Source organism: Vipera ursinii (genome assembly GCF_947247035.1).
Source record: "Vipera ursinii genome assembly, chromosome: 5".
Classification (NCBI taxonomy): domain Eukaryota; kingdom Metazoa; phylum Chordata; class Lepidosauria; order Squamata; family Viperidae; genus Vipera; species Vipera ursinii.
In genome coordinates this window covers 48,228,247-48,252,686 of record NC_139518.1, presented here as the reverse complement: position 1 = coordinate 48,252,686, position 24,440 = coordinate 48,228,247, and the positions used below count along the sequence as shown (strand labels likewise).

At 36.8% G+C, this 24,440-nt stretch overlaps 1 protein-coding gene and 1 long non-coding RNA gene across 2 annotated transcripts in view; both read left to right on the top strand.

Annotated features, from left to right (window-relative positions):
• Positions 1–24,440, top strand: part of LOC310641075 — a 186,749-nt gene that overhangs the window by 62,917 nt on the left and 99,392 nt on the right. The window lies entirely within an intron of this gene.
• Positions 1–24,440, top strand: part of SH3PXD2A (SH3 and PX domains 2A) — a gene marked incomplete at its 3' end in the record, with an annotated part of 113,855 nt that overhangs the window by 11,479 nt on the left and 77,936 nt on the right. The window contains exon 2 of the mRNA XM_083363759.1: positions 21,213–21,344. Coding sequence (XP_083219885.1) covers positions 21,213–21,344 — 132 coding nt within the window. The remainder of the gene's footprint in view (positions 1–21,212; positions 21,345–24,440) is intronic.

Below are 24,440 nucleotides of genomic sequence, written 5' to 3'. Positions count from 1 at the left end.
TACTATCGGGGTATCTGATAAAGATTTCATGCATTGGGGTGAGGATGCAAAGCAGTGCTGGGGTTTGTTTTAACCATTATTTTCCAGGTATTGGGGCTTGGCAAAATTTACATGGTCTAATCCATCAGTTTTACATCTTTGGGAGAAAATTTAAATACCCATGTAAAGTAACTGGTTTTGCAACAGATGAATGTCAGTCTAGCTAAAGATGGGGGGGGGACACATGCAAGTTGCATATAAATTTATTTTATTTTTATGATTGTGTTGCCTGTGGGATGTTTGTGATAATCTTGGTTTATGACAAAATGTAATAAGTAATCCAGGTATCATTTATATAACCAACTAGATTGCCATTTAATAAGATGATGAATCTAAAACAAAACTACTTGAGCAATCCAGATGAGTAAAAGGAATCTAATACCTTTGGGGCTAATAGTTGAATGGTAGATTAATTTGCATCTCTGTTCTTCCTTTTTTTTTCCTCATGACCATCCAGTATAAATGGCATTGTATAAACTGAAAAACAAATAGGCTAGTTTGGGCTAGTGATTAAGTGCTGGCCTAGACTGCGAGTTCTAGTCCTAACATAGTCGTGAAAGCTGGCTGGGTGACTTCGGGTAAATCACTCTGCCCAACTTACCTCACAGGATTGTTGGGAAAACAGGAGAAGGAAAAAGTATTAGATATGTTTGCCACCTTAAATTTTCTATAAACAATAATAAAGGCAGAATAAAAATCAAATAAATGACATGAAAGTGACTCAACATTTTGTGATATTACAGCACAAACTTAAGCTTTTTTTTTTACTTTCGTTCCAAATGCATGGATCACAGGATTTGTATCATATTATTGCAGTGCATATTTCGTCATTTACCCTCCTTCTTTCTTTCCATGTGGATACCGCTATTCCCTTCCTTCCCTGCCCAGCAGGCTGCTAAGAAAAGAACAAAATATTTTTAGCAAGCTTGAAACTATTCCCCACTTCTCCTTCTGGGTTCTTTCTATTCCAGTGAAATAAGGCTGAGTGCTGCCTGCAGCTGAAGAGATGTAGGATGCCCATCTCTGTTTTAGGGGTTGAGAACAATTAAAATATGTATGATTGTCATGCTGTTTTTTTTAAAAAATGAAATCCTTTGAAGTAATGCTAAACAGATGTTCCAAGCTGAAATATACTAGCTGTCTTCCCTCTTCAGAAGCACTCTTATTTCTTAACTCTTATTTCTGTCTAGTGCTATCAGATGAGTCGTGCTATTTTTTTGTCATGGGGGTGGTGGTGGTCTGCTAAATTTACCAGAGGCAAATGTATCTTTTCTTTGGAAGTCTACAGTGTACTCTGCCAGGTACTCACTTCTCTGTTCCTAATTTCTTGTGTTGGGAGCTGTTTGTATTGTTTTGCTTCAGTTACTATTGATGGAGCATGTGCAAAAGGAGAAAGATGCTCCATTTAAAATTTGCAACCAGTTACCATTCAGGGCAATCTGATTAAATGGCAATTGTGTGAAAAACTTGTTTACACTTCAGCTGTTTTTGCAAAATGCAGTTCAAGGTTAAAAGTTTCCTTTTGTTTTTCTCTAAATTCTCTTCCTGAAGTAGGTCAGTTGCATACTATTTTAAAATCTACGTGTTGTGCCACTGCAAGAGCATATGGTTCCAATATAACCTAAGCCTTAGGCATTTTCTTATTCCAGATATTTTTCATCAGTGCAAATTTTTTGTTTTTTTCATTATTGCTTTGGCAGGGATAGTACAAACTCTGTTAGAGGTAGTTGGGAGTGCTGAATTTTTCCCCCCTGCTTGGAATTATTTTGTGACTTTATTTCATTATATTGTCACCTTAGTTTCTTTTTATCTAGACAAATCACAAAAGCACAACAGAATATGTAGTGTTGGGTTTAGTGTTTTAACTGCTGTTCATGAACTCCTTCCAAGTCAACCTTTGTACATATAAGAGAATGGTCAAAGTTTTCCAGGTGGAATACCGTAGATGTCTATTCAGGAATTTGTCTTTTAACCAAAACACTGGATTTTGTAATTTTCAAGAAAAAGTGCAGTATTTTACCTTATAATAGCCCCTCTATGAAGGAGATGGGCAATTTAGGTAGATAGATAGATAGATAGATAGATAGATAGATAGATAGATAGATAGATAGATAGATAGATAGATGGCAGGCAGGCAGGCAGACAATTTGTGAAATGTCTGCTAAGACATGGTTGTAGAAGTCATACTAACTCCTGCTTAGGCCAAGAACAAAGAGAATGATGAATCCCATGATTAGATTACCGTATTTTAGGTTATGGTTTATTCATGGAGTACAAATTCAACCAAGAACACCTTTTATAACAAAAATGGTTGCCAGCCGTGAACATAAGATGATATGCAGCCCTCAAGCTTTCAGTATAGCTCTCAGAACATTCCAAAAAATTCTGTCAAATTGTAATGTTTAAGGAGACAGAAGGGGAAAATGATCTAACGCATAGAAAGTAAGCATATAATTGTATTTAATTGTATTTTAGCTTCAGTAAATTATAAATTAATTTAGATTTAGTCTTGTCCTGGTCTCTGACAATTTGGGAAATGTCACTCAAATGCACTCAAACACCAAATATGATTCTTGTACAAAAGGAATATGTTCTTCTGTATTAGTGATTGCATTTAGAAAACTCTGCCATCCCCCCATCCCCCACCCAGACAAAACAACAGCCACCACCCTGCATCTAGGTCACTCTGAACAATTGTGGGTTCACTGCAGCCCTAACACCATTTCTGCTGCTCAAAAAGGCCACCTCCCACTATTCCCCAAGGTGTGAGCCTTGAGGAATAGTGCCATTGGCCCCACAGCCCAATGCTCCCCAGGATCTGCCACCTGCCACTTACCTTCAGACAATGCTCTTTTTCTGTTGACAGGACCTTATGGCCTACTTGAGGCTACTCTAGAGTTGATGAGGCCTTCATTCTTGAAGTGGGTTCAGAGAGTGCTTTTTTGCAGCTTCTGAAAACCTCATGCAATTTTTGGAGGCTTAGAAGGCCTCAAGAAAGCCTGGCTCTCTCATGTGACTTCCAAATGGTCCGAAGGCTGCGCAAAAGCACATCCCTTTCTTACACAAGAATGTATCATTCTTTTGAGAATAGGTGTTGAGTGTTTGTGAACACTGGCATGTCATCAAAAATGTGGCCTATGACCTTTGATCCATGTGTCATAGGTTTCCATCACTATCTAGAGAGAAGATTTCAGCTCTATAATTCTTAATCACAGAAGTTCAAAGTTTTTTTTAAAAAAACATGTACTTTGGGAAATATTTAGTCTTTGAATAAGGTAGCTGGAAAGTGGAAATTCTAAAAAAACAGCATTATAATATTTTTGTTCCAACTGATATGAAGCACTGAAAGGGAATCCTTCTCACTGGAGTTCTATTTTTTTTTTTTTACTAAAAATCCTACCAGGAACGCAAAGCAGTTTTCAAGTGATGGCTTCCCCTTTGCACTTGCAGAAAGGCCATGTGTGGCATTAGTTTTGAATCAAGTGATTTATGCTATGATGTCTCCGTAAATGTCTGTAGAAGTTATATATGATTCCTTCACAGCTCAATTTTAAAGCAGTATGGGCTAATATAATAGTTAAAAGAGACGAGGTCTAGAGAGCGGTTGGAGGTCCAGCCGATCCGAATCTGACCGATTGCAGTTAAGAACCTTTATAAGGTCTTATCTTGCGGCGATGAGGACGGCGAAGTCTAATCACTTCGCTGCCCTCATCGCGTCTGCAGATAATCGCCTGACCGCCCTGTTTAGGGTGACTCGCTCCCTCCTTAACCAGGAGGTGAGGGAGGATCCCTTGCAGGGACGAGCCGAGGAGTTTAGTCATCATCTGGTGGACAAAATCGCTCAGATCCGGGCCGGTCTTGAGCATGTTATCTGGACTGAGTTCGATCCTGTTTCCCCTGATGATGTGGACAGGATATGGGGAGGCTGAGCACCACCACCTGTTTGTTGGATCCGTGCCCCTCCTGGCTGGTTTATGCGGCCTGGGAGGAGACACGAGGCTGGTTCCAGGCAGTAATAACTGCTTCTTTGAAGGAAGGTGTCTTTCCTGCCACCTTGAAGGAGGCGGGGGTGAGACCCCCTCCTCAAAAAGCCTGTCCTGGACCCGGCTGTTTTAAATAACTATCGTCCAGTCTCCAACCTTCGCTTTTTGGCGAAGGTTGTTGAGAGTGTGGTGGCGCATCAGCTTCCTCTGTTCCTGGAGGAAACTGATTATCTGGACCCATACCAATCGGGTTTCAGGCCTGGATACAGCACGGAGATGGCATTGGTCGCGCTGGTGAATGATCTCTGGCGGGCTCAGGACAGGGGTTGTTCCTCTGTCCTGGTCCTATTAGATCTCTCAGCGGCTTTTGATACCATCAACCATGGTATCCTACTGCGGCGTCTCAGGGGGTTGGGAGTGGGAGGCACCGTTTTACTGTGGTTCTCCTATCTCCTGGGCCGTTCGCAGTCGGTGTTGACGGGAGGGCAGAGATCCGCCCCGAGGCCTCTCGTTTGTGGAGTTCCTCAGGGGTCGGTTCTCTCGCCCCTCCTGTTCAGCATCTATATGAAGCCGCTGGGTGAGATCATTCGTGGTTTTGGGGTGGGGTATCATCAGTACGCTGATGATACCCAACTTTTTCTTTCCACCCCAAACCAACCCAGCGATGCCCTCACCGTGATGTCCCATTGCCTGGAGGTGGTCCAGGTCTGGATGGGGACAAACAGGCTTCATCTCAATCCCGCAAAGACTGAGTGGCTGTGCATATCGGCATATTGGGCTAACCAGACTATTCCACCTCTAACGATGGGGGGTGAGGTGTTACCCCCCGTTGATAGGGCTCACAACTTGGGCATCCTCATGGATTCATGACTCAATTTTGAAGACCATATAGGAGCCGTGACCAGGGGGGCTTTTGCCCAGGTTCTCGCCAGTTGCGACCCTATCTGGACCGAGATGCCCTACGCACAGTCACTCATGCGCTCGTGACCTCCCGTTTAGACTACTGCAACACTCTCTACATGGGGCTGCCCTTGAGGACCACTTGGAGGCTTCAGCTGGTGCAGAATGCGGCCGTGCGAGTTGTGATGGGGGTTTCCCGATACTCCCATGTAACACCTCTACTCCGTGAGCTGCATTGGCTCCTGGTTGCCCTCCGGGTGAGATTCAAGGTTCTGGTGATGACCTATAAAGCCCTAAATGGCTTGGGTCCGGGTTATCTGAGGGAACACCTGCTGCTGGCATCAAGCTCCCTTCGTCCAGTGCGCTCCCACAGGGAGGGTCTTCTCAGGGTACCGCCAGTAAGAGATTGCCAGCGGACAACACCCAGGGATAGGGCCTTCTCAGTGGGTGCGCCTGCCCTTTGGAACCAGCTGCCAGTGGAGCTTAGGACTGCCCCCGATCTCCGTTCATTCCGCCGGGACCTGAAGACCTGGCTCTTCGAGCTCTCTGGCCCAGGCTGAGAATTTTAATTTTAATTTTAATTTTAACTGGGGTTTTATTTGTTCAGGGACGGATATAATTTTTTAAACTCTTTTTAACTTTTGTATTTTTTGTTTTAATCACCCTGTAAACCGCCCTGAGTCCTTCGGGAAAGGGCAGTATATAAATATAATAAAATAAAATAAATAAAAAATAAAAGTTGCATTATTACTTTTCTATTTGTACTGCTATTCCCCCACTCCAAAAGCTGTCATGGAGACAAGACAGAGAGTGATTTAATGGATACTTTCAGAGCCACATCAAGATGTCCTTGTGGACTATATGTACATTATAAATTGTGTACTTATAGCTATATAGATTTTTCAGCATTGTATCTATGATATTTTTTATTTTTTATTTTAATTCCATTTATATCCCGCCTTTGTCCGAAGACTCAGGGCGGCTTACAAGCTTAGCAGTAGCCTTCATTCTATGTATATGCCTGCTTATTAGGGCTTTCACACACACCCCAAGCGGCATTATTACAAAGTCAGCTTAATTGCCCCCAACAATCTGTGTCCTCTTGATAGCAAGATTTCATCAATAAATATCAATTTACAGTATACAGCTTTAGATGGTCACAGGTTTTATTGGTAAAGCTGCAGAAAATGAATTTTTTTAGACTATGGTTCTGAGAGACTATGCCACCCATCTCATTGTCAGATAACTCTGGGAGACCTTTATCGGTAGTTTTGTTAAGAAATAAAAATCTTTAAATTTCCAATACCTCAGAATAATGGTTTTAAAACAGCCAATTCTTTCTAGTCAGCTCAATAATTTAAGAACTGCTGTATAACCTGACAGCTCTAGCATTAGTTGAGGATGAAGTGGGTTGAAATGATCTACTAAACTCATGGATTAGTGTCTATACTTGTAAAACAGAATAAATGTCTGACCTTGTGGTAAAACACTCAAATGAGGCTTTATTCAAAAATGGCAGTCTGGATGGTTTCAAGGTATTACCACAAATGTGAATGATTTCATTGTTGTAAACAAACCTTCTGACTAAGAGAAACATGTAATGCTTATAGAAAGTAAACACATCTGTTGTTTGCAAAACTACCATGGGAACACCTTTGTATCAGTTGACGTTCTCCTTTAGCAACATACTTTATCGTTTCACTGCTTGGAGTTTAATGGAGACAATTCCTCTGTGTATTCAAACAAATGTAGAATTAAAACTCTTCTGTATTTGCATGGTTACAACACTGCTTCTCTCTATCTCTAATCCCTCTTTTGCTTTTCTTGTTTCTCTGCTGCTTCTTTTCTTGGCTCTGAAGTTTGGATGTCAAGCCTATCTGATTCTCCAAGGAAGGCTACAGCAGGTATTGCACTATTTCTGTGTGTAAAATTGTGTTTTCTCTTTCCTGGAATGTTACAGTGATGCAAAAGATTAAGTGGTGGTTGTGGGAATATTATAGCATGATTTTATACAGGTGGTATATTTAATAATTATATAGTCATTAGTGGGTGTTTGCATAACAGTACTTATAATAAGGAAAATACCCAGGTAGTCCTCGACTTATAACTATTCATATAGGGACTGTTTGAAGTTACACTGACAGTGAAAAAAGTGACTTATGACCATTTTCACACGTACAACAGTTGCAGCAGTCACATGGTCATGTGATCAAAATTTGGGCGCTTGGCAACTGGAATGTATTTATGACAGTTGCAGTGTCCCAGAGTCATGTGATCACCTCTTCCAACCTTCTGACAAGCCAGTCAGATGGGAAAGCCAGATTCATTTAACACCCATATTACTAATTTAACAACTACAATGAGTCGTTTAACAACTAGGGCAAGAAGAGTAATAAAACGGGGCAAAACTCACTCAACTATCTTGCTTAGCAACAGATATTTTGGGCTCAATTGTGTCATAAGTCGAGAATTACTCATAGTCTCCCTTTAAAACTAAAAGTGAGGATGTCTTAAGTTCACCAAACATGCAGCAGAAGAAGCATATCTTTGTTATAGAAGGGGAAATTATTATCATAATAATCTTTAGGTAAAGGTGACTATGAAGCCCAATAGCAGTAGTGCATTTGTTTTTAAAATATATTCTTACTATATAATTTAGAAAGTGAAACATTTGCTGGAAACTGTCCACTGTCAATCACCTAACCAAAGGAACATGTTGATAATTTAAAAAAAAAGCAAGTATCAGATCTTTTAAAAAGATATAAAAGGGTTATGATTGGAGCTATGAATTATTCCAAGATATGTTAGGAGAAAATTCTGCCAAGCATGGTCCTCTTAATAAATTACATGACTTGGCTTGCAGATTTTCTTAATATAGTAAAGAAGGCATACAAAATCAGCTATCCTTGTCTTGATCACAACAAGTAGGGAAGACTTAATAGACAAAATGAAAATAGCAGAAACATGGAGAGGAGGAGACAAATGCTGGAATTTTTCATTGTAAGGGAAATTAAGGCCCTGCGTGTACGCACATATACACCTTCAGGTTATTGTTGACTCCAGGCAATTTCCTGGACAAGTCCCTGGAATTTTCTTGGTAAGATTTTGGAAGTGTAGGAGGATTAGGAAAAAGAGCACTTTACATTGGCCAGAGGAAGAACTCCATTTTCAAACTAGTATTTAATTCCTTTCCTCTAGACATTATTCCAGACAAATTGCTCCACCAACTCTAAGGTGACCAGACCTCTTATAGATCAGTCTTGCATGGCTGAATTCCACTTGTATCTGTAGATCGCACAAATAAAATAAAGTTGCGTAATTGTGCAAAATACCCAGCTGAAAATTAGGAAAAAATTGAAATGAGTAATTTGGAAGTAATAGTTTGTAATTTGGAAGACTACTTCTCTGAATCAAGTTGTAGTAACTGGAATATGTTGAGCAAATTCTAATGTTCTTTAGTCAAGAACAAAGTGATCTGATATGTTGACTCCAATATTGTTTACAATAATATTATCAAATGATTCATTTTCTTCTTGTAAAACTGTTATTGCTTAATATTTCAGTTTAGGCTGTACTAGGACTTGCTGATTTTACCAACCCTTATCCAGTGTTTCTTAGTATCAAATACAGGCTGTCCTGGGTTACATAAGAATTCTGTTGCAGGAATCCTTGCACATTCTTCCATATATCAAATTGTGTGCATCTGCAAATGGCAGTCACATTTTTGCACCCTTTGTGTAAATTTGAGTTTATATAAAGTGGGGCTTGCATAATACAGAAACTATTTGTATATTGTGATGCAGAAACTAGAAATGGGTCAACATTAAAAGACAACAGTCCCATAAAATGAAGGGATTTATTTATTAAATTTATATATTGCCTATCTTGCCATCAATTAACTCTAGGTGACTTACAACAGGATAAAACCCGCAAAATATACAACATAAAAATGATAAATATTAACATTAAAATTAACAAGGGAGGCATGAATAATTATGGGATTCAAAAATAATTGTGGACTTTTGAACATTTCTTCAAGAAGGTGCAAAAATTCAGGGCTTTTAAAATATAGGGAGTTTACAGAACTCCACTGTGCTTCCTACTTCCTACACTTGGAATATTGCATCCAGTTTTGGAGACAATATGCTAAGTTTTGGATGCAATATGCTAACCTCTGTAGCCCTACACTCTGCTTCATACTTCAAAAGACTCTTGTTCAGCAGTTAGTTAGAATTCAAACAATTTCACATGCTTTTGGATACTAATATTTTTATTTATATTTATAACTATCTAAAGGCTAAATATGTTTACAGCAATATTGCCTCTATTATATTAGGTTGGAAATGCAATGAATCCCATATTTCTTTGTGCAAGATAGATAGAACTATGTGAACCAATCAGGACCAAAAGAGGGTCCCACAGTGCTAGGCTGCATTAACAGAGGAATAGAATCAAGATCATTTGAAGCGTTAATACCATTTTACAATGCCTTGGTAAGGCCACACTTGGAATATTGCATCCAGTTTTGGTCACCACGATGTAAAAAATATGTTGAGATTCTAGAAAGAGTATACAGAGCAACAAAGATGATTAGGGGACTGGAGGCTAAAACATATAAGGAACAGTTGCTGGAATTAGGTGTGTCTAGTTTAATGAAGAGAAGGACAAGGGGTGACATGATAGCAGTGGAGGGAGTCAAGCTATTGTCCAAAGCACCTGAAGGCAGGACAAGAAGCAATGGTAGTGAAAATCAGATTGATCTGATAGCACTTTTTTTTAAATAACAATGAGTTTAACATTACAATTGTTAATAGAAAAGGTACTTGTAATCTGTTTCACATGCAACCTGCATAACCAATCTGTCTTTCCCTTTGACTCCCTAGCTACACTAGACGTGTGGAAGTGAGGTGCAGCTTAAGAAAGATTATTTTTGGCTTTTAAACTGGAATTCTGGTGCTATTAGTGTTTTCTTCCGTAATAATGTAAGGGGGGGGATATTGATAGCAAATACTTTTCCTTTGTATATATCCTCTGTACTTTTATATTGTATATCTCCTTGTCTGCAGTTGGCCAAAGAGTGAAGCATTTGTAGAGAAGAATAAATAACTAAACCTGGGATTAAACATGCTTCAAATGGACCAATATTTGTGGACTGTGTAAAAACAATAGAGGAGCTGTTTAGCTGCCAAACTGCATAATTTTGCTCTTGATTTAAACAAAGAGGGGTCACCTGGTCTAATTGTTTTCTTCTTTTTAACTTCTGTAAGCCAAAATTTCTTTTGAGATTCCTTCTCTCAAAAGATCAAGCTCTCTCTTGGCTATATAGCTAAAGAATCTATAGTTGTTACAGCCAGTTAAAAAGGATCAAATGGCAAAGTACTTAGGTGCTTTACAATTGTTGGAGAACTTTGTCTGGCAGTTTCTTGGATAACTTCCAAATGGTTTCACAAATCTGTAGGTGGAATGCCATTGCCTTTTTTTAAAAAAAAACTTGCAATGCAACTGATTGGATTCTGTAGAGTTTGAGCCAATTTTCCACAAAATTGAGCTGGTTGGGGAAAGAAGTCTGACTTCACCCTTTCCTCTGTCTCAACTTTGTCTTGGCTGGATTATTTTTTAAGACTAGCAAATGTACTATAAAAGATCAGTCTGGTAGAGTCTGGTGTTCTAGCAAATTGTAGCCATGAATAGATTTTATTTGAAGATGTATGCAGAAGGCAGAGCAGATGTTGCATGAACACAGAATATCAAAACTATTTGCAGAACCAGGACTGTGCAAAGAATGCACAAGTGGTACTTTGGTCATGTGGAAGGTCAAATGAAGGAGCCCTCTTTGAAGCATTAAAATAGCCATGTCTTTAAGACACTTGATGAGTGCTTTTTAAAGCCTCTATATGTAAATGTAGGAACAATTTCTTTGCTTTGCTGGTAATCCCAGTAGGAAACATGGTTTATGCATGCACGTAAACAGACAATCAAAGGCAACCTTCAATGCAGCTGCATAAGCCTTGCAGAGTATGTAGTTGCTTTCAAGCAAGGTTCTTCTTTGGGCTAGTACACTTCATGATACAATTCTTTCCAAGACTGGAAACAGCTTTATTAGATAGCTATTAATATTTAACCATGGACTTTAGGCATTGCTGTTACCAAGTTGGAGTCTCCATTGAAGCATTTAGTGCAGCTTAGGGTTCTGTTCATAAATGAAGCTGTGGAAAACAAAAGTAAGATTGGTAGATGTCAATATGCAGAAGGGCTAGATCCTGTGTCCACTGTAAATGCAATTCTGTCAAAAAATGTGAAACCTTCAAAACCAGAAAAATGTGGTGTACTTGGCTTTTTTCAAACTACAGTTAAGGCTGGCTGCAGTTCAGGATTCAGACACTATAGCAAGCCATCTCTTAATAAGTTAAAAATAAAGGATAATGAACAGAAAACAAAAGTAGAGGGAGGGGGACAGGTGAGAAGCAAGGTTGAGAAGAGATGCACTGTAAGCAGAGAACAATTAGATCCAGAAAGAGCTTGCATATTCTTTGTCATTTGGACACTCAACTATCCAATAACATGCTCAAAGAAATTTTAACAAAATAAAAGCAAGGTGAATATTAGAAAGAAAATCAGAAAGAATAATGACGGAAAAATAGAAAAGAAAAAAAGATTATATAGAAGCGACAACTAATCTTTTTGACAGTTGGTTATAAATGCATTTATAGTTTACCTTTTCTAAGGTTACATCATAATTTCTTTTTTTTTCATAAGCTACCCTTCCTAATCTTCAAACCCATAAATAACAAGTTCATCTTTCTCTACTTTCAGCAAAATGTTTCAAAAAACATTTATCAGTCACTGATAAATGTAGTTGTTGGTCTTTAATCAAGTAGATTTTACATCTCTGCTAATTCAGTCATATTAACAAACCATTTCTCCATTGTGCGTATTTCAAAGTATTTCCATTTTTGCACATATAATAGTGTTGCAACAGTAAACACTTATGAGAATAATCTTCCATGACTCTTTTCTAATTGCCTGTCCAGCAAGAAAAGTTTTGATTTCAGTTCAATGTTGATCTATAACATTCTTTGTATCATTATATGTATTTCAACCCAGAAATTTCTGGCTTTTTTACAAGTATATTAGACATGATAAAATGAACCATTCATGTTGTGCACATTTCCAACATAAATTTGAAGTACGTTAATCTAATGCAAATTTTAGTCCTTTTAACGATATATTTTCACACTGTTCTGTCAGTATATTCATTGTATCTAAAGGCCTTATCTCATTTTATTATTCTTTCATTTGTGCTTCCACTTCAGTGTAAAAGTTTGTACATTTTAGCAATTGTATGTCTGTATGTAGTCAAATTGTCTTCTGCTGCTCAATTCCAAATATTCTATTATCTATCTTAAATCTTTGTCTTAACTATGCCCAAACCATTGAAAAGTAACTCCCTCAGACGACATTAACAGATTTAAGAATTTGGAAAAACGGATGGAAAAAGTGATGGAGATGGCAAAGCTAACTGTTTTAGAGAGAACTTTTCCAGTTTGTTTCTGCTTGGAAACCACTTTTGGACTTTATGCTTGAAACAAGAGGGGAAAAAATAAAAAGTTGATCTTAGATTTGATGATTAAATTAACTTAGTTGTTATAGAAATGGCTTGTATATATCAGAAATGAAAAGCAAAGACTGAGGTTGTAATTGTAGCTTGTATTTTACTACCCTGAAAATAGTCAGAAGTCACTGCTTTTTTCTTTTCTTTTTCTTTCTACCGTACAATTCTTTCTCCTATCCCTCTGATCTTTGTTTTCATTTGTATTGTATATTACAATAAACTAGAAAATTAAACCTCTCTACAACCAACTGCTCTTTTGATTTCATCTTATATTCCCCATGTTTCTGTACCAACAACTATTGAAAAGTTAACCATTTTTCTTTACTTACTGTTTCGTTCCTATAAAGTATTTCTCTTTTTTTGTAAGAGTTTTATTAATTTTTTACAATAACAACTTTAGTTCCTGGTGTACAGCGTGTTGTCTTGCTTCATGAATTTTTTTTTATAATCAGTTAATTAACAGTCAGTAATAATTAATTTTTATATTTTCATAATTTGTATATCAATTGATTATATTGCCTTGATCTTCTCTTCTCCCAATAGTATTCTCCTTCTTCAGCATTAAACAAATATAATTTTTGATATTTAATATTATCCATATATAATTGATTAAATAAAAACATTTTCTTCTATATTTATACCAACTATAATAACGTATTTTCTGGCGTATAAGACGACTGGGCGTATAAGACGACCCCCTACATTTCCTGTTAAATTATAGGGTTTGGGCTATACTCGCCGTATAATACTACCCCTCTTCCAACGCACACCAAATAAAAATTAAAAAACATCAGATTTGATTTTAATATGGTAATTTTAATTCAAATGCTTATGACATGCAGGTACTTAGGAAAACTGTCACTTATAGACATAAGGCTGTTTGTCATCAAACATGTAAACATAAAACAGTGCAAGTGGATTAAACTTTTCCTAATTCACTCTAAAGCTTTCCCTGCGCAGACCAAATGGGAGATCCGCTCCAGGTTTTCTAGCCAGCCCGCCCAGTTCCTGAGTCAAATGTGTCCTTAGAGCTAAGCAGCTGCTCTGGCTGCTGCATTCCCCACCTGCCTTTCAAGTTGGGATAGACTGCAGCTGCTCTTCAACTTTAGAAGGAAAGACGCCCAGACCCCAGCCTGTAAAAAATCACAGACTGCAGTTTCTTCTCCAATTGGTCCCGCTTTCCCTGCGCAGACCAAATGGGAGATCCGCTCCAGGTTTTCCAGCCAGCCCTGTCCCTAAAGTTTCAGCACCCGGCGTATAAGACGACCCCTAACTTTTGAGAAGATTTTCATGGGTTAAAAAGTCGTCTTATATGCCAGAAAATACGGTAGTCCATATATAGCACTTTTTCTTATCAATTTATGTTCATAAAAGTCATCTTATTAATTCACCATATATCTTATTTTCATAAATCTTTAAACTCAATTTCTCCATAATATTCAAACAATTCTTATCAATCATAATTTTCTCACTAATTAACGTCTAAATATCCAGATTTTCCACTTAAATATATTGTCCCAGTATTTTCATATTTCATATATTATAGAAATACTATACTACTTATTTATCATAACATCTACCTATAAAATTTATATTTCACTTCTATTTGTAAAAATTAATTAAATCACTATATATCCTTTTTTCAAAGCTTATTAAGCCTAATTTCCCCACAATATTTTAATCATTCCTTAATCCTAAATCTTTTCAAACTTAATTTGTCTTTAAAGTTCAAAATTTTCCTTCACTTTCATCATCCCAATATTTTTACATTTTGTGTCTTATCAAAAATACCATATTACTTGTATCTCTTATCCCACTTATTTAAAGCCCCTTTATAGCCAAAGCTATTTGTTTATTTAGCTATATTCAAACAAGTGTTTGCTCGTATGATATTCCAACTGGTAGGGCGAGTCAAGTCTCTTAAGCCCGTCTCTAATCTTCTTCCTTTGCCAAATTGTTTTCCAAATTAATATTTTCAACTTGTCAAATAGTTCTTGTATTTTTGTAGTTGTTGTTAGGTGTAGAGGATACATAATACATATGAGGTATGCTTTTTGACTCCCAAACAGTGATTCTCCTAGCATTGTCCAGTTTGTTAAGTCTTCTTTCTTCCCAGGTTTATTTTGACATTCTAATGCATAAGGTATCTTTTCCATATTTATTGTTGTATCCAAATCTTGTGAAATTTTTATTGTTTGTATTAAGTTATAGTCCCCTTCATTTATGACAATTAAGTCATTTTGTCTAGTTCACATTCTGTTATCTGATTTGTTTGTTCATTTTTACCATCATTCTTTGAATGATTTCTTTATTGTAGATTTAAATTAGAAGTGTACTCCTTTATGTTATCAAAGTTATGCTTAATGTCCTTGTGGTTTAGAACTATTGTGATTTGTATCTGTTGTAGCGCTGCATAAATTTCTTCTTCGAAAGTATTTGTCTTGTCTTGAAATGTTGCTTCTAGAGGTCTTTGATCTTTCCCATTGAATCCTTCAAGAGTAGATATTAAGTGTGGCTTTTCTATCATTTTTAATGAATATGTCATATCCATGTTGTCTCCGCCTTTCGAATAATCCATCATAAGTGCCATAGTCTCTGTAATTAACCTTGTCAAGCTGGCCAAAACTCAAAATCCAAACAGTCCAATTTTATATAGTTCTTTCTTTATATATAATTTTTATAATCTACTGTAATTTTCAATTGTCAAGGTTGCAGTAAAATCAATGTTTTATAACAATTTGTTTTCAAGAGTCAATTGTCAACCAGTCAGAATTGCAATTCAGTATATTTAGCTACCTTAAATCCTTCCTGTAACTTTCCCCCTCAAAACTTCGTCATAGATCAAAGTTTTTAAACTATTCATAAGTTTAGACCACAATCAAAATATTTCTTTTCCTTCAAACACTTTCCAATCTTATTGCTGGCCCAGTATACAATCTCTTCTTTGTCCCCTGGCAACTATCTTCGTAAAGTTATTAGAATTCATGGGAACAGATTTTTCTTTGTTTCTGGGCATTGTCTTTAATGTATTCTAATTGTCCACTAGATGTCAGCAAAATTTGTTTTCCAGCTGTTTCAGGCAAGAAGTTCTTATTATTTTTTGTTATAATTTCATCAAAATCCTTTAGAATATAATCTTAGCAGTTTGTTTTAGTTTCTAAGTTTGACCAGATTGTAGTATTTTAACTTTAATTTCAATATGTTTGTTTCCTCCTTAAAAATTAATTCACCGCTCCCGTCTATGGGGGAATGAGAATGTAGTCCCCTCCCCTCACTTTCGGAGGTTTTTTGCTTTGGGGATGTTTCCCAGGGACTTAGTTGCAAAATAAGGGAGACAAGATTAAATACTCTCACCAATTCCAAGCACACTGTTCACTGTTCTGGTTAGTGCTCTTGGACTTTGGCTGCAGGTAGCTTGGGATAGATGCTGGCATGCAGCTAGCCTTTTTCCTGTTGGGTTTGGAGGGTTTTCCCCACATCAAATGAAGCAATTGTTGTCTCTTTGTGATCAACAGGGTGCCCCTCCTTCACTGTCACCTCTTTGGGGTGACTTTGGACCCATTTAGGGTCCCCCTGGCAGAGCGAAACTAGCTGTGGGGAGCAGAGGTCCATTCTCGCGTGGCCATGTGCTACGGGCACAAAACCAGAAGTCTCCTATAAAGTATTTCTTGTTTCAATACCTATAAAGGTATTTTCAGTCACTCTGGCTTTATATCTGTTCCATAGTCTCATTTTCATACTTCTAATTATTCTGAAATTTTACATGAACTTTAACTTTATTGTACCATAGAAAACCATGCCATATGAGCCTCAGATCATGTTCTTCTAATTCTAAAATTATTTCTCAAAAAAACCCACTCCTTTATTCAGACTGAGTACCAGGCTACAAAATATGTTTCAAATCAAGCAATCCCAATTCCCGTTCCTTTGCAACTTGAAGAATTTTATATATAACTCTTGGTTTTTCCCTATTTGTCATATATGTTGGATGTAATTTTCTGCTATTGCTTAAAAGGTACATCATAGATATCATTTAAAATAGGTAACAGTCTTGGCAAAACAGTGACTTTTTCACAAAATTCTCCCCCACAACGACAGTTGTAATTACTCCCATATTATCATGTCCTTCTTGATTTCATTCCATGTCTTAACATAATTATTCTCATACAACATACAATTAAAGTTTCTCATAGTAATACCTAAGTATTTCACTTTTTTTAACCTTAACACCATTTTACATCAATTCTATTTTGTTTGTTTTTTATTTTTATATTGTTAACATCATCATCTTTTGTTTATTAATTTTAAAACCAGATAACAGCACAACATCTTTTAGTTTTTCTATTAATATTTCTATTGCTTCCAAAGTTGCCAACATCAATATTGCCTTTCTTTAAGATTATATTTCTGAGAGCAGAAGACAATCTAATTTTTGTATTCTACCCTAGAAGTCTTTTTTGCCCTGTACACCGCCCTGAGTCCTCCGGGAGAAGGGCGGTATAGAAATATTAATAAATTAAATTAAATTAAATTAATGAGTAGGGCAAAACTTCTTTGAATAAATAACCCCCCTCCCTTCACCATTAATGTAATGGGAGAATTTTGGAGTGACAGTGTTTTCTGATAAACTCTCTAAGTGTAAGAAAGAACACTGCCAGTGTTTATGATGTTTGGATGGAAGAAGTTACTGTTTTAAAAACCTTGCCATTTCATAAATATAAAAGAGTGAACCAGTTAGATAGGTTTTTTTTCTTCTTTAGACAGCAAGACGACTTAGGGAAGAGCACTGGCTGAAAAGATAGCTATTCTCCTCTTTGAGATTACTGAAAGATATTTTTTATTTTTTTCAGCGTAAATAAGGATGGTAGGAAGTCTTTTATTTTGTAATAATTAAATTGCAATTTAATGTCCCCATTTTCCAAATATTTCTGAATACCTTCTATTTTGAAGATAAATTATTCTTACCCTTGTAAGAATAGTCTAGCAAAATAGTCCAGTATTTCTCTTTTACATTTGCAACTTTTTTACAAAAATCTGTATCTTTGATCCTCTTGCCTAAGAAAGGTGAATAATCAATATTTAGTTATGTTTGGAACATTTGGTCATAATATGTGGACTACTCTACCTGTCACAGGTTCTGTCAAAGCTATTTCTATTTCTTATGTTGATTCCTTGACTATGTTGTACATTTGCAATATTCAAACTCTATAGTTTTGGAATTTATCATATAGTGCAGCTTCCCTTTTTTTTTACGAGAATATATAATCCAATCCAAAAAACCCATATAATTTCTTAGATATTCTCACAATTGTTTAAAAAATCTTATAGGAGTTTTGAAAAATTATACATTTATTATGATTATAGTATATTTCAGTCTTTAACCTAACTCTTGACAAGTTCTCTTGGTAAGGTTTTTTTTTTAAGTGGCTTGCCATTACCTGGTTCCTAGGGCCCAAGAGAAAATGACTGGCCCAAAGTAACCCAGCTGGCTTTGTGCCTAAGAAGGATTAGAATTCACGATCTCCTAGTCTTATACTGATGCCTTAATGTGGCTCTCAGTATGTACACCGTAGTAAGCCATAATAAGGGTTGCTTTGATTTAGTGTATTATTTGAATCCAAGCATTATCATCTGATTTATTGTATTTATCATATTACATCAATCCAATGTATCATGCTTAAGTAATGTGATTAAAATAATATGTGAAGCCAGCCATTTACTATGGTTGTTCATGAGCTGTTGTTAATAAGAGATATCTTAGTAACAGGTAGAGCCATTTATATAGAATGATTTTAAAATATCCCTGAGGTTGTTGATGACATTATTAGGCATAGAAGGCAAGGAAGAGAGTTGACATTTGGATGTTTTGAAGAGTCTGTGCTTGCTATGTTGCATGTTTGTAGTTGTCTTAGGCTGAGCTGCTATCTGAAAAGTTGTGAAAGGGAAGCATTACTGACCAGGATGGGCTATAGTACAATTATAGTTTGGTTGAATGATTTTAGATTAGAACTGTTTGCAATACAGTAATAAACATTGATTGTCAAGTTTTTATTTGATGTATGTCCTATAATAAATTTTTCCTGAGCTTTGTGCATATGTTTCTACCCAAGATATTTTTTAATTAGAAGAAAAAGCATCTGCTAGGGTAGGGGTCAGCAACCTGAAACAGTGAAAGAGCCACTCGGAACCGGTTCCCTCACAAAAGGAAAAACTGGGAGCTGCAAAAAATGTGTGCGCATGTGCGTACATGCATGCATGCGCAGAACAGGGTTTGACTGAAGAGTGGAGCCAAGGCGAGATATGCACCTACCCTGCATATTTGAATTGATTGGTTGAACTTTTTTAGTCCCACTTTTTTTTTTGACTGCACGTGGCAGATGACTGGGAGCCACAGGAGATGGCTGAAAGAGCCGCATGTGGCTCCGGAGCCGCGGGTTGCAGACCTGTGTGCTAGGGCATCAAGTGACAAATTATTTTCCCTTAAGAGCCTTTTACTATCCCTTTGTATGTAATCAGGGATAGAATGCTTCATGGGAATGATGATAGATTCCTGGTTAGTATCTCTTGGATGGGATGATAACTTGAAAAATCCATATCAAATACTTCATACTCCCTGTGTTTTATTTTAATTTTTGGCATTGAAAAAAATTTGAAGCATTAAAATTTAGATTTTATAAGATAACTAAAGCCCTGGTTTCACTTTTGCTGTTGTGGTACTTTAAAAAATTACAAAAAATAACACCAAGCCTTAAGTGCAGGAATATTGGTTACAAAACAGGATATGCTTGCTTGTTGGAATGCTACCTTAGATAAGAACAGGTGGTCCTCAACTTACGGTGACAAATGAGCCCAAAATTTCTGTTGTCAAGCAAAACAGTTGTTAAGTGAGTTTTGCCCCATTTTATGACCTTTCTCACCACAATTGTTAAGTGAATCATTGCAGTTGTTAGTAACAGGGTTGTTAAGTGAATCTGGCTTCCCCATTGACTTTGTTTGTCGGAAGGTCGCAAAGGCATGACTCCGGGAAACTACAACTGTCATAAATAAGAAACAGTTGCCAATCCTCAGAATATTGATCATGTGACCCTGGGGATGCTGCAACAGTCATAAGTGTGATAAACAGTTATAACTCACTTTTTTTCAGTGCTGTTGCAATTTTGAATGGTCATTAAATAAACTGTTGTAAATTGAGGACTCCCTGTAATATAAATATAGTCATCTGTACCAGCCTTGCAAGTGGAAAACAACTAAATACAGAAGCATGGCTTTGAAGATGTAAGGCAAGAATACACAGGAACAAAAGGATGCCATTGTGCTGTAGGAATTGTGGGGAGGGGGTTGGATATGCACAATTAGATTCATATAATATACTAGTAAAGATCTCTCAAACCTTTAAGTATTTCAAGTTTTTTTGAGAGAAATTCTTGGCTTCTTTGGGGATTTTCAATCTTTTGTTCCTAAGTATGCCTGTATGCAGTGAAGTGGGGTAAGAGTTCAAAAAGGAAAAAAAAATACTGGTTTTAAAAAAAATGCTTCTGTAGCACATATTTCTTCCTTGCAGGCGCCAAAGGGCAGTGTATAAGAGTCGATTTTCCTGTGGGTGTTCAAAAGTGGGCGGGCAAAGCCCTTGTTTATGTTCTGAGTGACTGATGAGCAAAGGGCACGCATGTTTCTGCTGCAACTTGCTGTGGAAAGCAATTTTTTTTTAAAAACTGTCCGTAGTAGAAGAATATGTTTATTATTGTTTCATATAATCAACTTGGGGAAAATGTAGCAAAAATAATGCATAATGAAATAATGAAGCAAAGCGAGGGAGACTTGGGAATCAGAAGAGATGGTGGAAAAATAAGAAAGCAGGTTTTGCCACTGCTTTGCAATTCTAGAGTTGTAGCGAGAGATTTGCTGTGCAGTTTACTTTAAAGGGACACTTCTTTTGAGTTGTGTTTAGAAGAAGGTGAACACTGGAGCAGAAGGGGGGGCTGTGTAAGCAGGATTCTGTACTATAACTCTTCTGTTTCAAGTAAACAGACCATTGCACCCTCCCCTCTTCCCTTCCTCCATTCCCTCCTCCCTTTTTCAACATAGCTCATGTGTTTTCTATTTAAGGGCTGCAGCTAGAGGCAAATATTATTGGCGTCCACAACCCTCTTTTGCCTGCCTTAAGCCTGTAAAAAGCAAGCAGGAGCTCAGTGTATAAGGAGAAGAAATTGCGGACTAGACTGTTCTGTTTTTTTATCCCATTTTATCGGAGCAGCCCTGGACTTACTTTTTTCGTCCTTTTATGTTGGCTGTGATTGGGATGGATTTTTCTCTCTGAATGGGAATGAGTATGGTGTGGAACCATGTTGGAAAGAGGTTTATTTTCAAACTCCATCCTGCATTTTAATGTCTGCATTATGCTGTTGTGCTTAAACATTTAAGCGTGGGTTTTTGTTTTGCTTTGTTTTTTGTCCCTTCCTCAGTCATTCCCCAATGTTCCTCTGTTCTATTGAGCTGTGGGCCAGAGGAAACTACTCCTTTATGGCCAGCCATTTGGGGATACGCTGTGAGCCACAGTTGTGTTCTGATTGGCTTGGCCTTGGTGACAAGTCAGCCTATCCTGAGTCGGATGGACAGAGGTGACTCTCAACGAGCCATGGCTGGAAGCTGGCTCACAGCTTGCTTTTTCCCTTCCCCAGGTGCTGACGCTAGCTCTGAACCTATGATCCTGGAGCAGTATGTGGTGGTATCTAACTATGAGAAACAGGAGAACTCGGAGATCAGCCTGCAGGCTGGCGAAGTGGTGGATGTAATAGAGAAGAATGAAAGCGGTAAGATGTTACTTTTTGGAAAATACGTATTTCTCTTTCCTAATCCTCTCTTCTTCCATGGTTTCTTTCATCAGTCTTCCTGAATTTTTCTGCACTGCATGTAGATTTTTCTCTCCCCACACCATTTGATCTGGGCTAGAACCAGATTTTCTACTCTAAGAATATCTCCTCAGCTTTTCATTAATTACTCAATATACTTTAATGGACAACCTTGGGGATGTGGGGAAGAAGAGAATCCATAATGTATGTTATGTATTTATTAGTATTATATGGTTGCTCTACTGGAAAAGATGTCACTATTTCCCTTTCTTCCCACTGTTTTGAAAGATTTGTTGTTTGAGCTACTTTAAAACAATTCACTCTAGGGGTGAAACTTTTGCATAGTAACTCCACCTTCGCCAGTCAAGCAGCAAGGGGAAAAAGTGGACTGTTATAGATTATATGGCATGAAAGATTTAAAATACTTTTTAAGAACTGTATATTGTGACATTTTAATATAATTCACAGTAAAGTAGTTCAATCTGCTAATTGGCAATTTATCTTCATGAAATAATTATTCATATTGGAATGAAGTGAAAAATCAACCTGATGTATTGTTGAGCAGTGATAGGAGTCGCAGGTCAAACATCTGGAGAGCATCAGCATGGGGAAGACTGATCTTTAATGTTAAATGCAATTCAAATGGAAACATTTTAACAAGAGACAGGACTGATTAGAGCACATCCTTCTTCTCTGTGCTAAATAATATCTGATCAAATTTCAAAATAGATATGGCAGATAGATATAGATTTGAGGGAAGGCATGTGTATAGATCTGTTTTCTATGTGGCTTTTGCAAAGTCAAGGGTTTGCAAGAGAGTTTAAAATCTTCTGGGAAAACTACAATTGTCTTTCTAAGTTGGAATATATTTACCCTGTAGATTGAAGGTGCTGTCCTATATTTTGAGGGTTCAGCTTAAGTTTCACATAAAGTTGTATCTGTTTCCAAAGAAACAGTAGTGTAATATTAGCCACTTAAGAAATCTACATACTTAAAGCTTTAAATCAACTGTACATGAATGCCAGTAATTCTATCATTTACTCGTGGAAATAGTACGAAAACTGAAGTGGTTATGGGATGTCTCCTAAATTGCATTTTCACTGATCCAAATATTCTATACCATCCTTTGAGAAGCCTTTAATATGGACCAAAAGTTCATGAACCTCTTATTTTATACTTTTCATTGAATGATATGATATGAATGCAGACACGTTAGATAGCCTTATACATCTTCTTTCATGGGTTACTGTGGGAAGGTCAAACAAGACTGTCAGCTGAATACATGTAGCTGTCAGGGGTAAGGAAAGAAATAGGACTATGGCAGCTGACGTGCCCCTTGTTTAGGTGTATAGCATGGAATAATCTATTCACGTACAATATTTCTCAATTGGAGTTCTTCCGAAGAGTATGGAATGCTGTGAAATAGAAATAAATAATTATTTAAATTAATTATTTTGGAGAGATATATTCAGAAATAAAACATGGCTCTAATTATTTGTGAATTACAAGGAATAGGAAGTTTATAAGTTCTTAACAAATAGATTTATAACTCGTGGTACAGAAGAAGAATTTAAGACTGATAAATCAACACTAGTCCATTCACTGAGAATAGCATGTCAGAAAGACTTAAGAGGAAGTGACATAAGGTTGGTCAAATTATAAAAACAAGTATGTAAAATGAAGGGGAGAAGCAAGAGGAGATATAGAAATTCTTTAAATGCATATAATTAAGGTACTAATTGAAGGACAGGGAGCCAACTGAGTGGGTGGGACAGTAAACTGAAGGAGAATAATGTGATATTCATGGAAGGACTCATGATGAAGAGCAGATGAAGAATATATCCAGGAAAACAACGGACATTCCATTAGAGTGGACATCTGGCAGCCAACTAGGCATATTCAGAAGCTTCCTTGTCTTTTTCTCTTCTTCCTTCCTATATTGATTATTTACCTTCGGACATAACAAGCATTGGGAGGTCCAGAATTCCAAATAACACAAACTGAGTTTTGAACCTTAGTACTTCAGAACCACACTTTTTAAAAATAATTTTGAATATGAAATAATGTTATTGAAGAGTATGAAGTTGAAACTTTGTTTTCCTTTGATTTGGGAGCAATGACTGAACATTTTGGGTATACTTTATTAAGCCAAACAAAGGCTTACATACCAATTTTTATTGTTTGTTTCTTGGAAATTTGCTACCTAAACTCTAGGGACATATACACATGCCTGGCCTGTGCTCTAAAATAAAAGCAGTGTAATTTCCTACGTGATTTCCCATAAATCAATAGATTTACTACTGCTGTTGCAGAAACATATACGATTAATTGTAAATTCCTTATGGGAGATAAAAATAGGGATAGATCTTTTCTGCACTTACAGGATTCTTATATGATCTTGCCTCAGACTAAAAGAAATTAAATATCAAACAGTCATTCAAGTTCTTCTGTTGCATCTTTTATAATTTGCTGCATCTTTTGTGGAACATTTTTTGGGAAGAGTACATACTAGTTATGTGCTTTAGCTTAAAAAGACAAAATAAGTTCAAGGTTATTCATGGCACTTTGTGTTGATGCTGTTTTAGAGTTGATAATATACATCTAAGAGCTGTATAGCCAGTGAGTGACATTTGTATAATTCTGCTTTGCAGTCTAATATATACTTTTAATTTAAAATTTTTATACTTCACTCTGAAATCAAAGAAGTTCCCATTGTGCTTACACCCGTTTCCCTAAACAATAGTCTTGCCCTCAGATTTATAAAATAAAAGACATAAGAGGTTAGGAAAGAACTAAGGAAGCAAGATGAGAAATATCTTGAGGATGGGGTTTGCTTTAGTTATTGAAATAAGACTTCTTTCCCATTACATGCAAGTTTGAACTCAGTTCTCTGTCTGGGCTAGTCTGTTTCTCCCCCTATTTTTCATTTCATTCCATTCTTGAGATTAAGCTGAAATTGTTTCTATTTCCTTTGCTTGGAAAAAAAAAAGCTGGAAAACTCCTCTGGTTGCAATTGGGAACAAGGGTCTGCTAATTAAGACAAGGAAGGTATCAGTT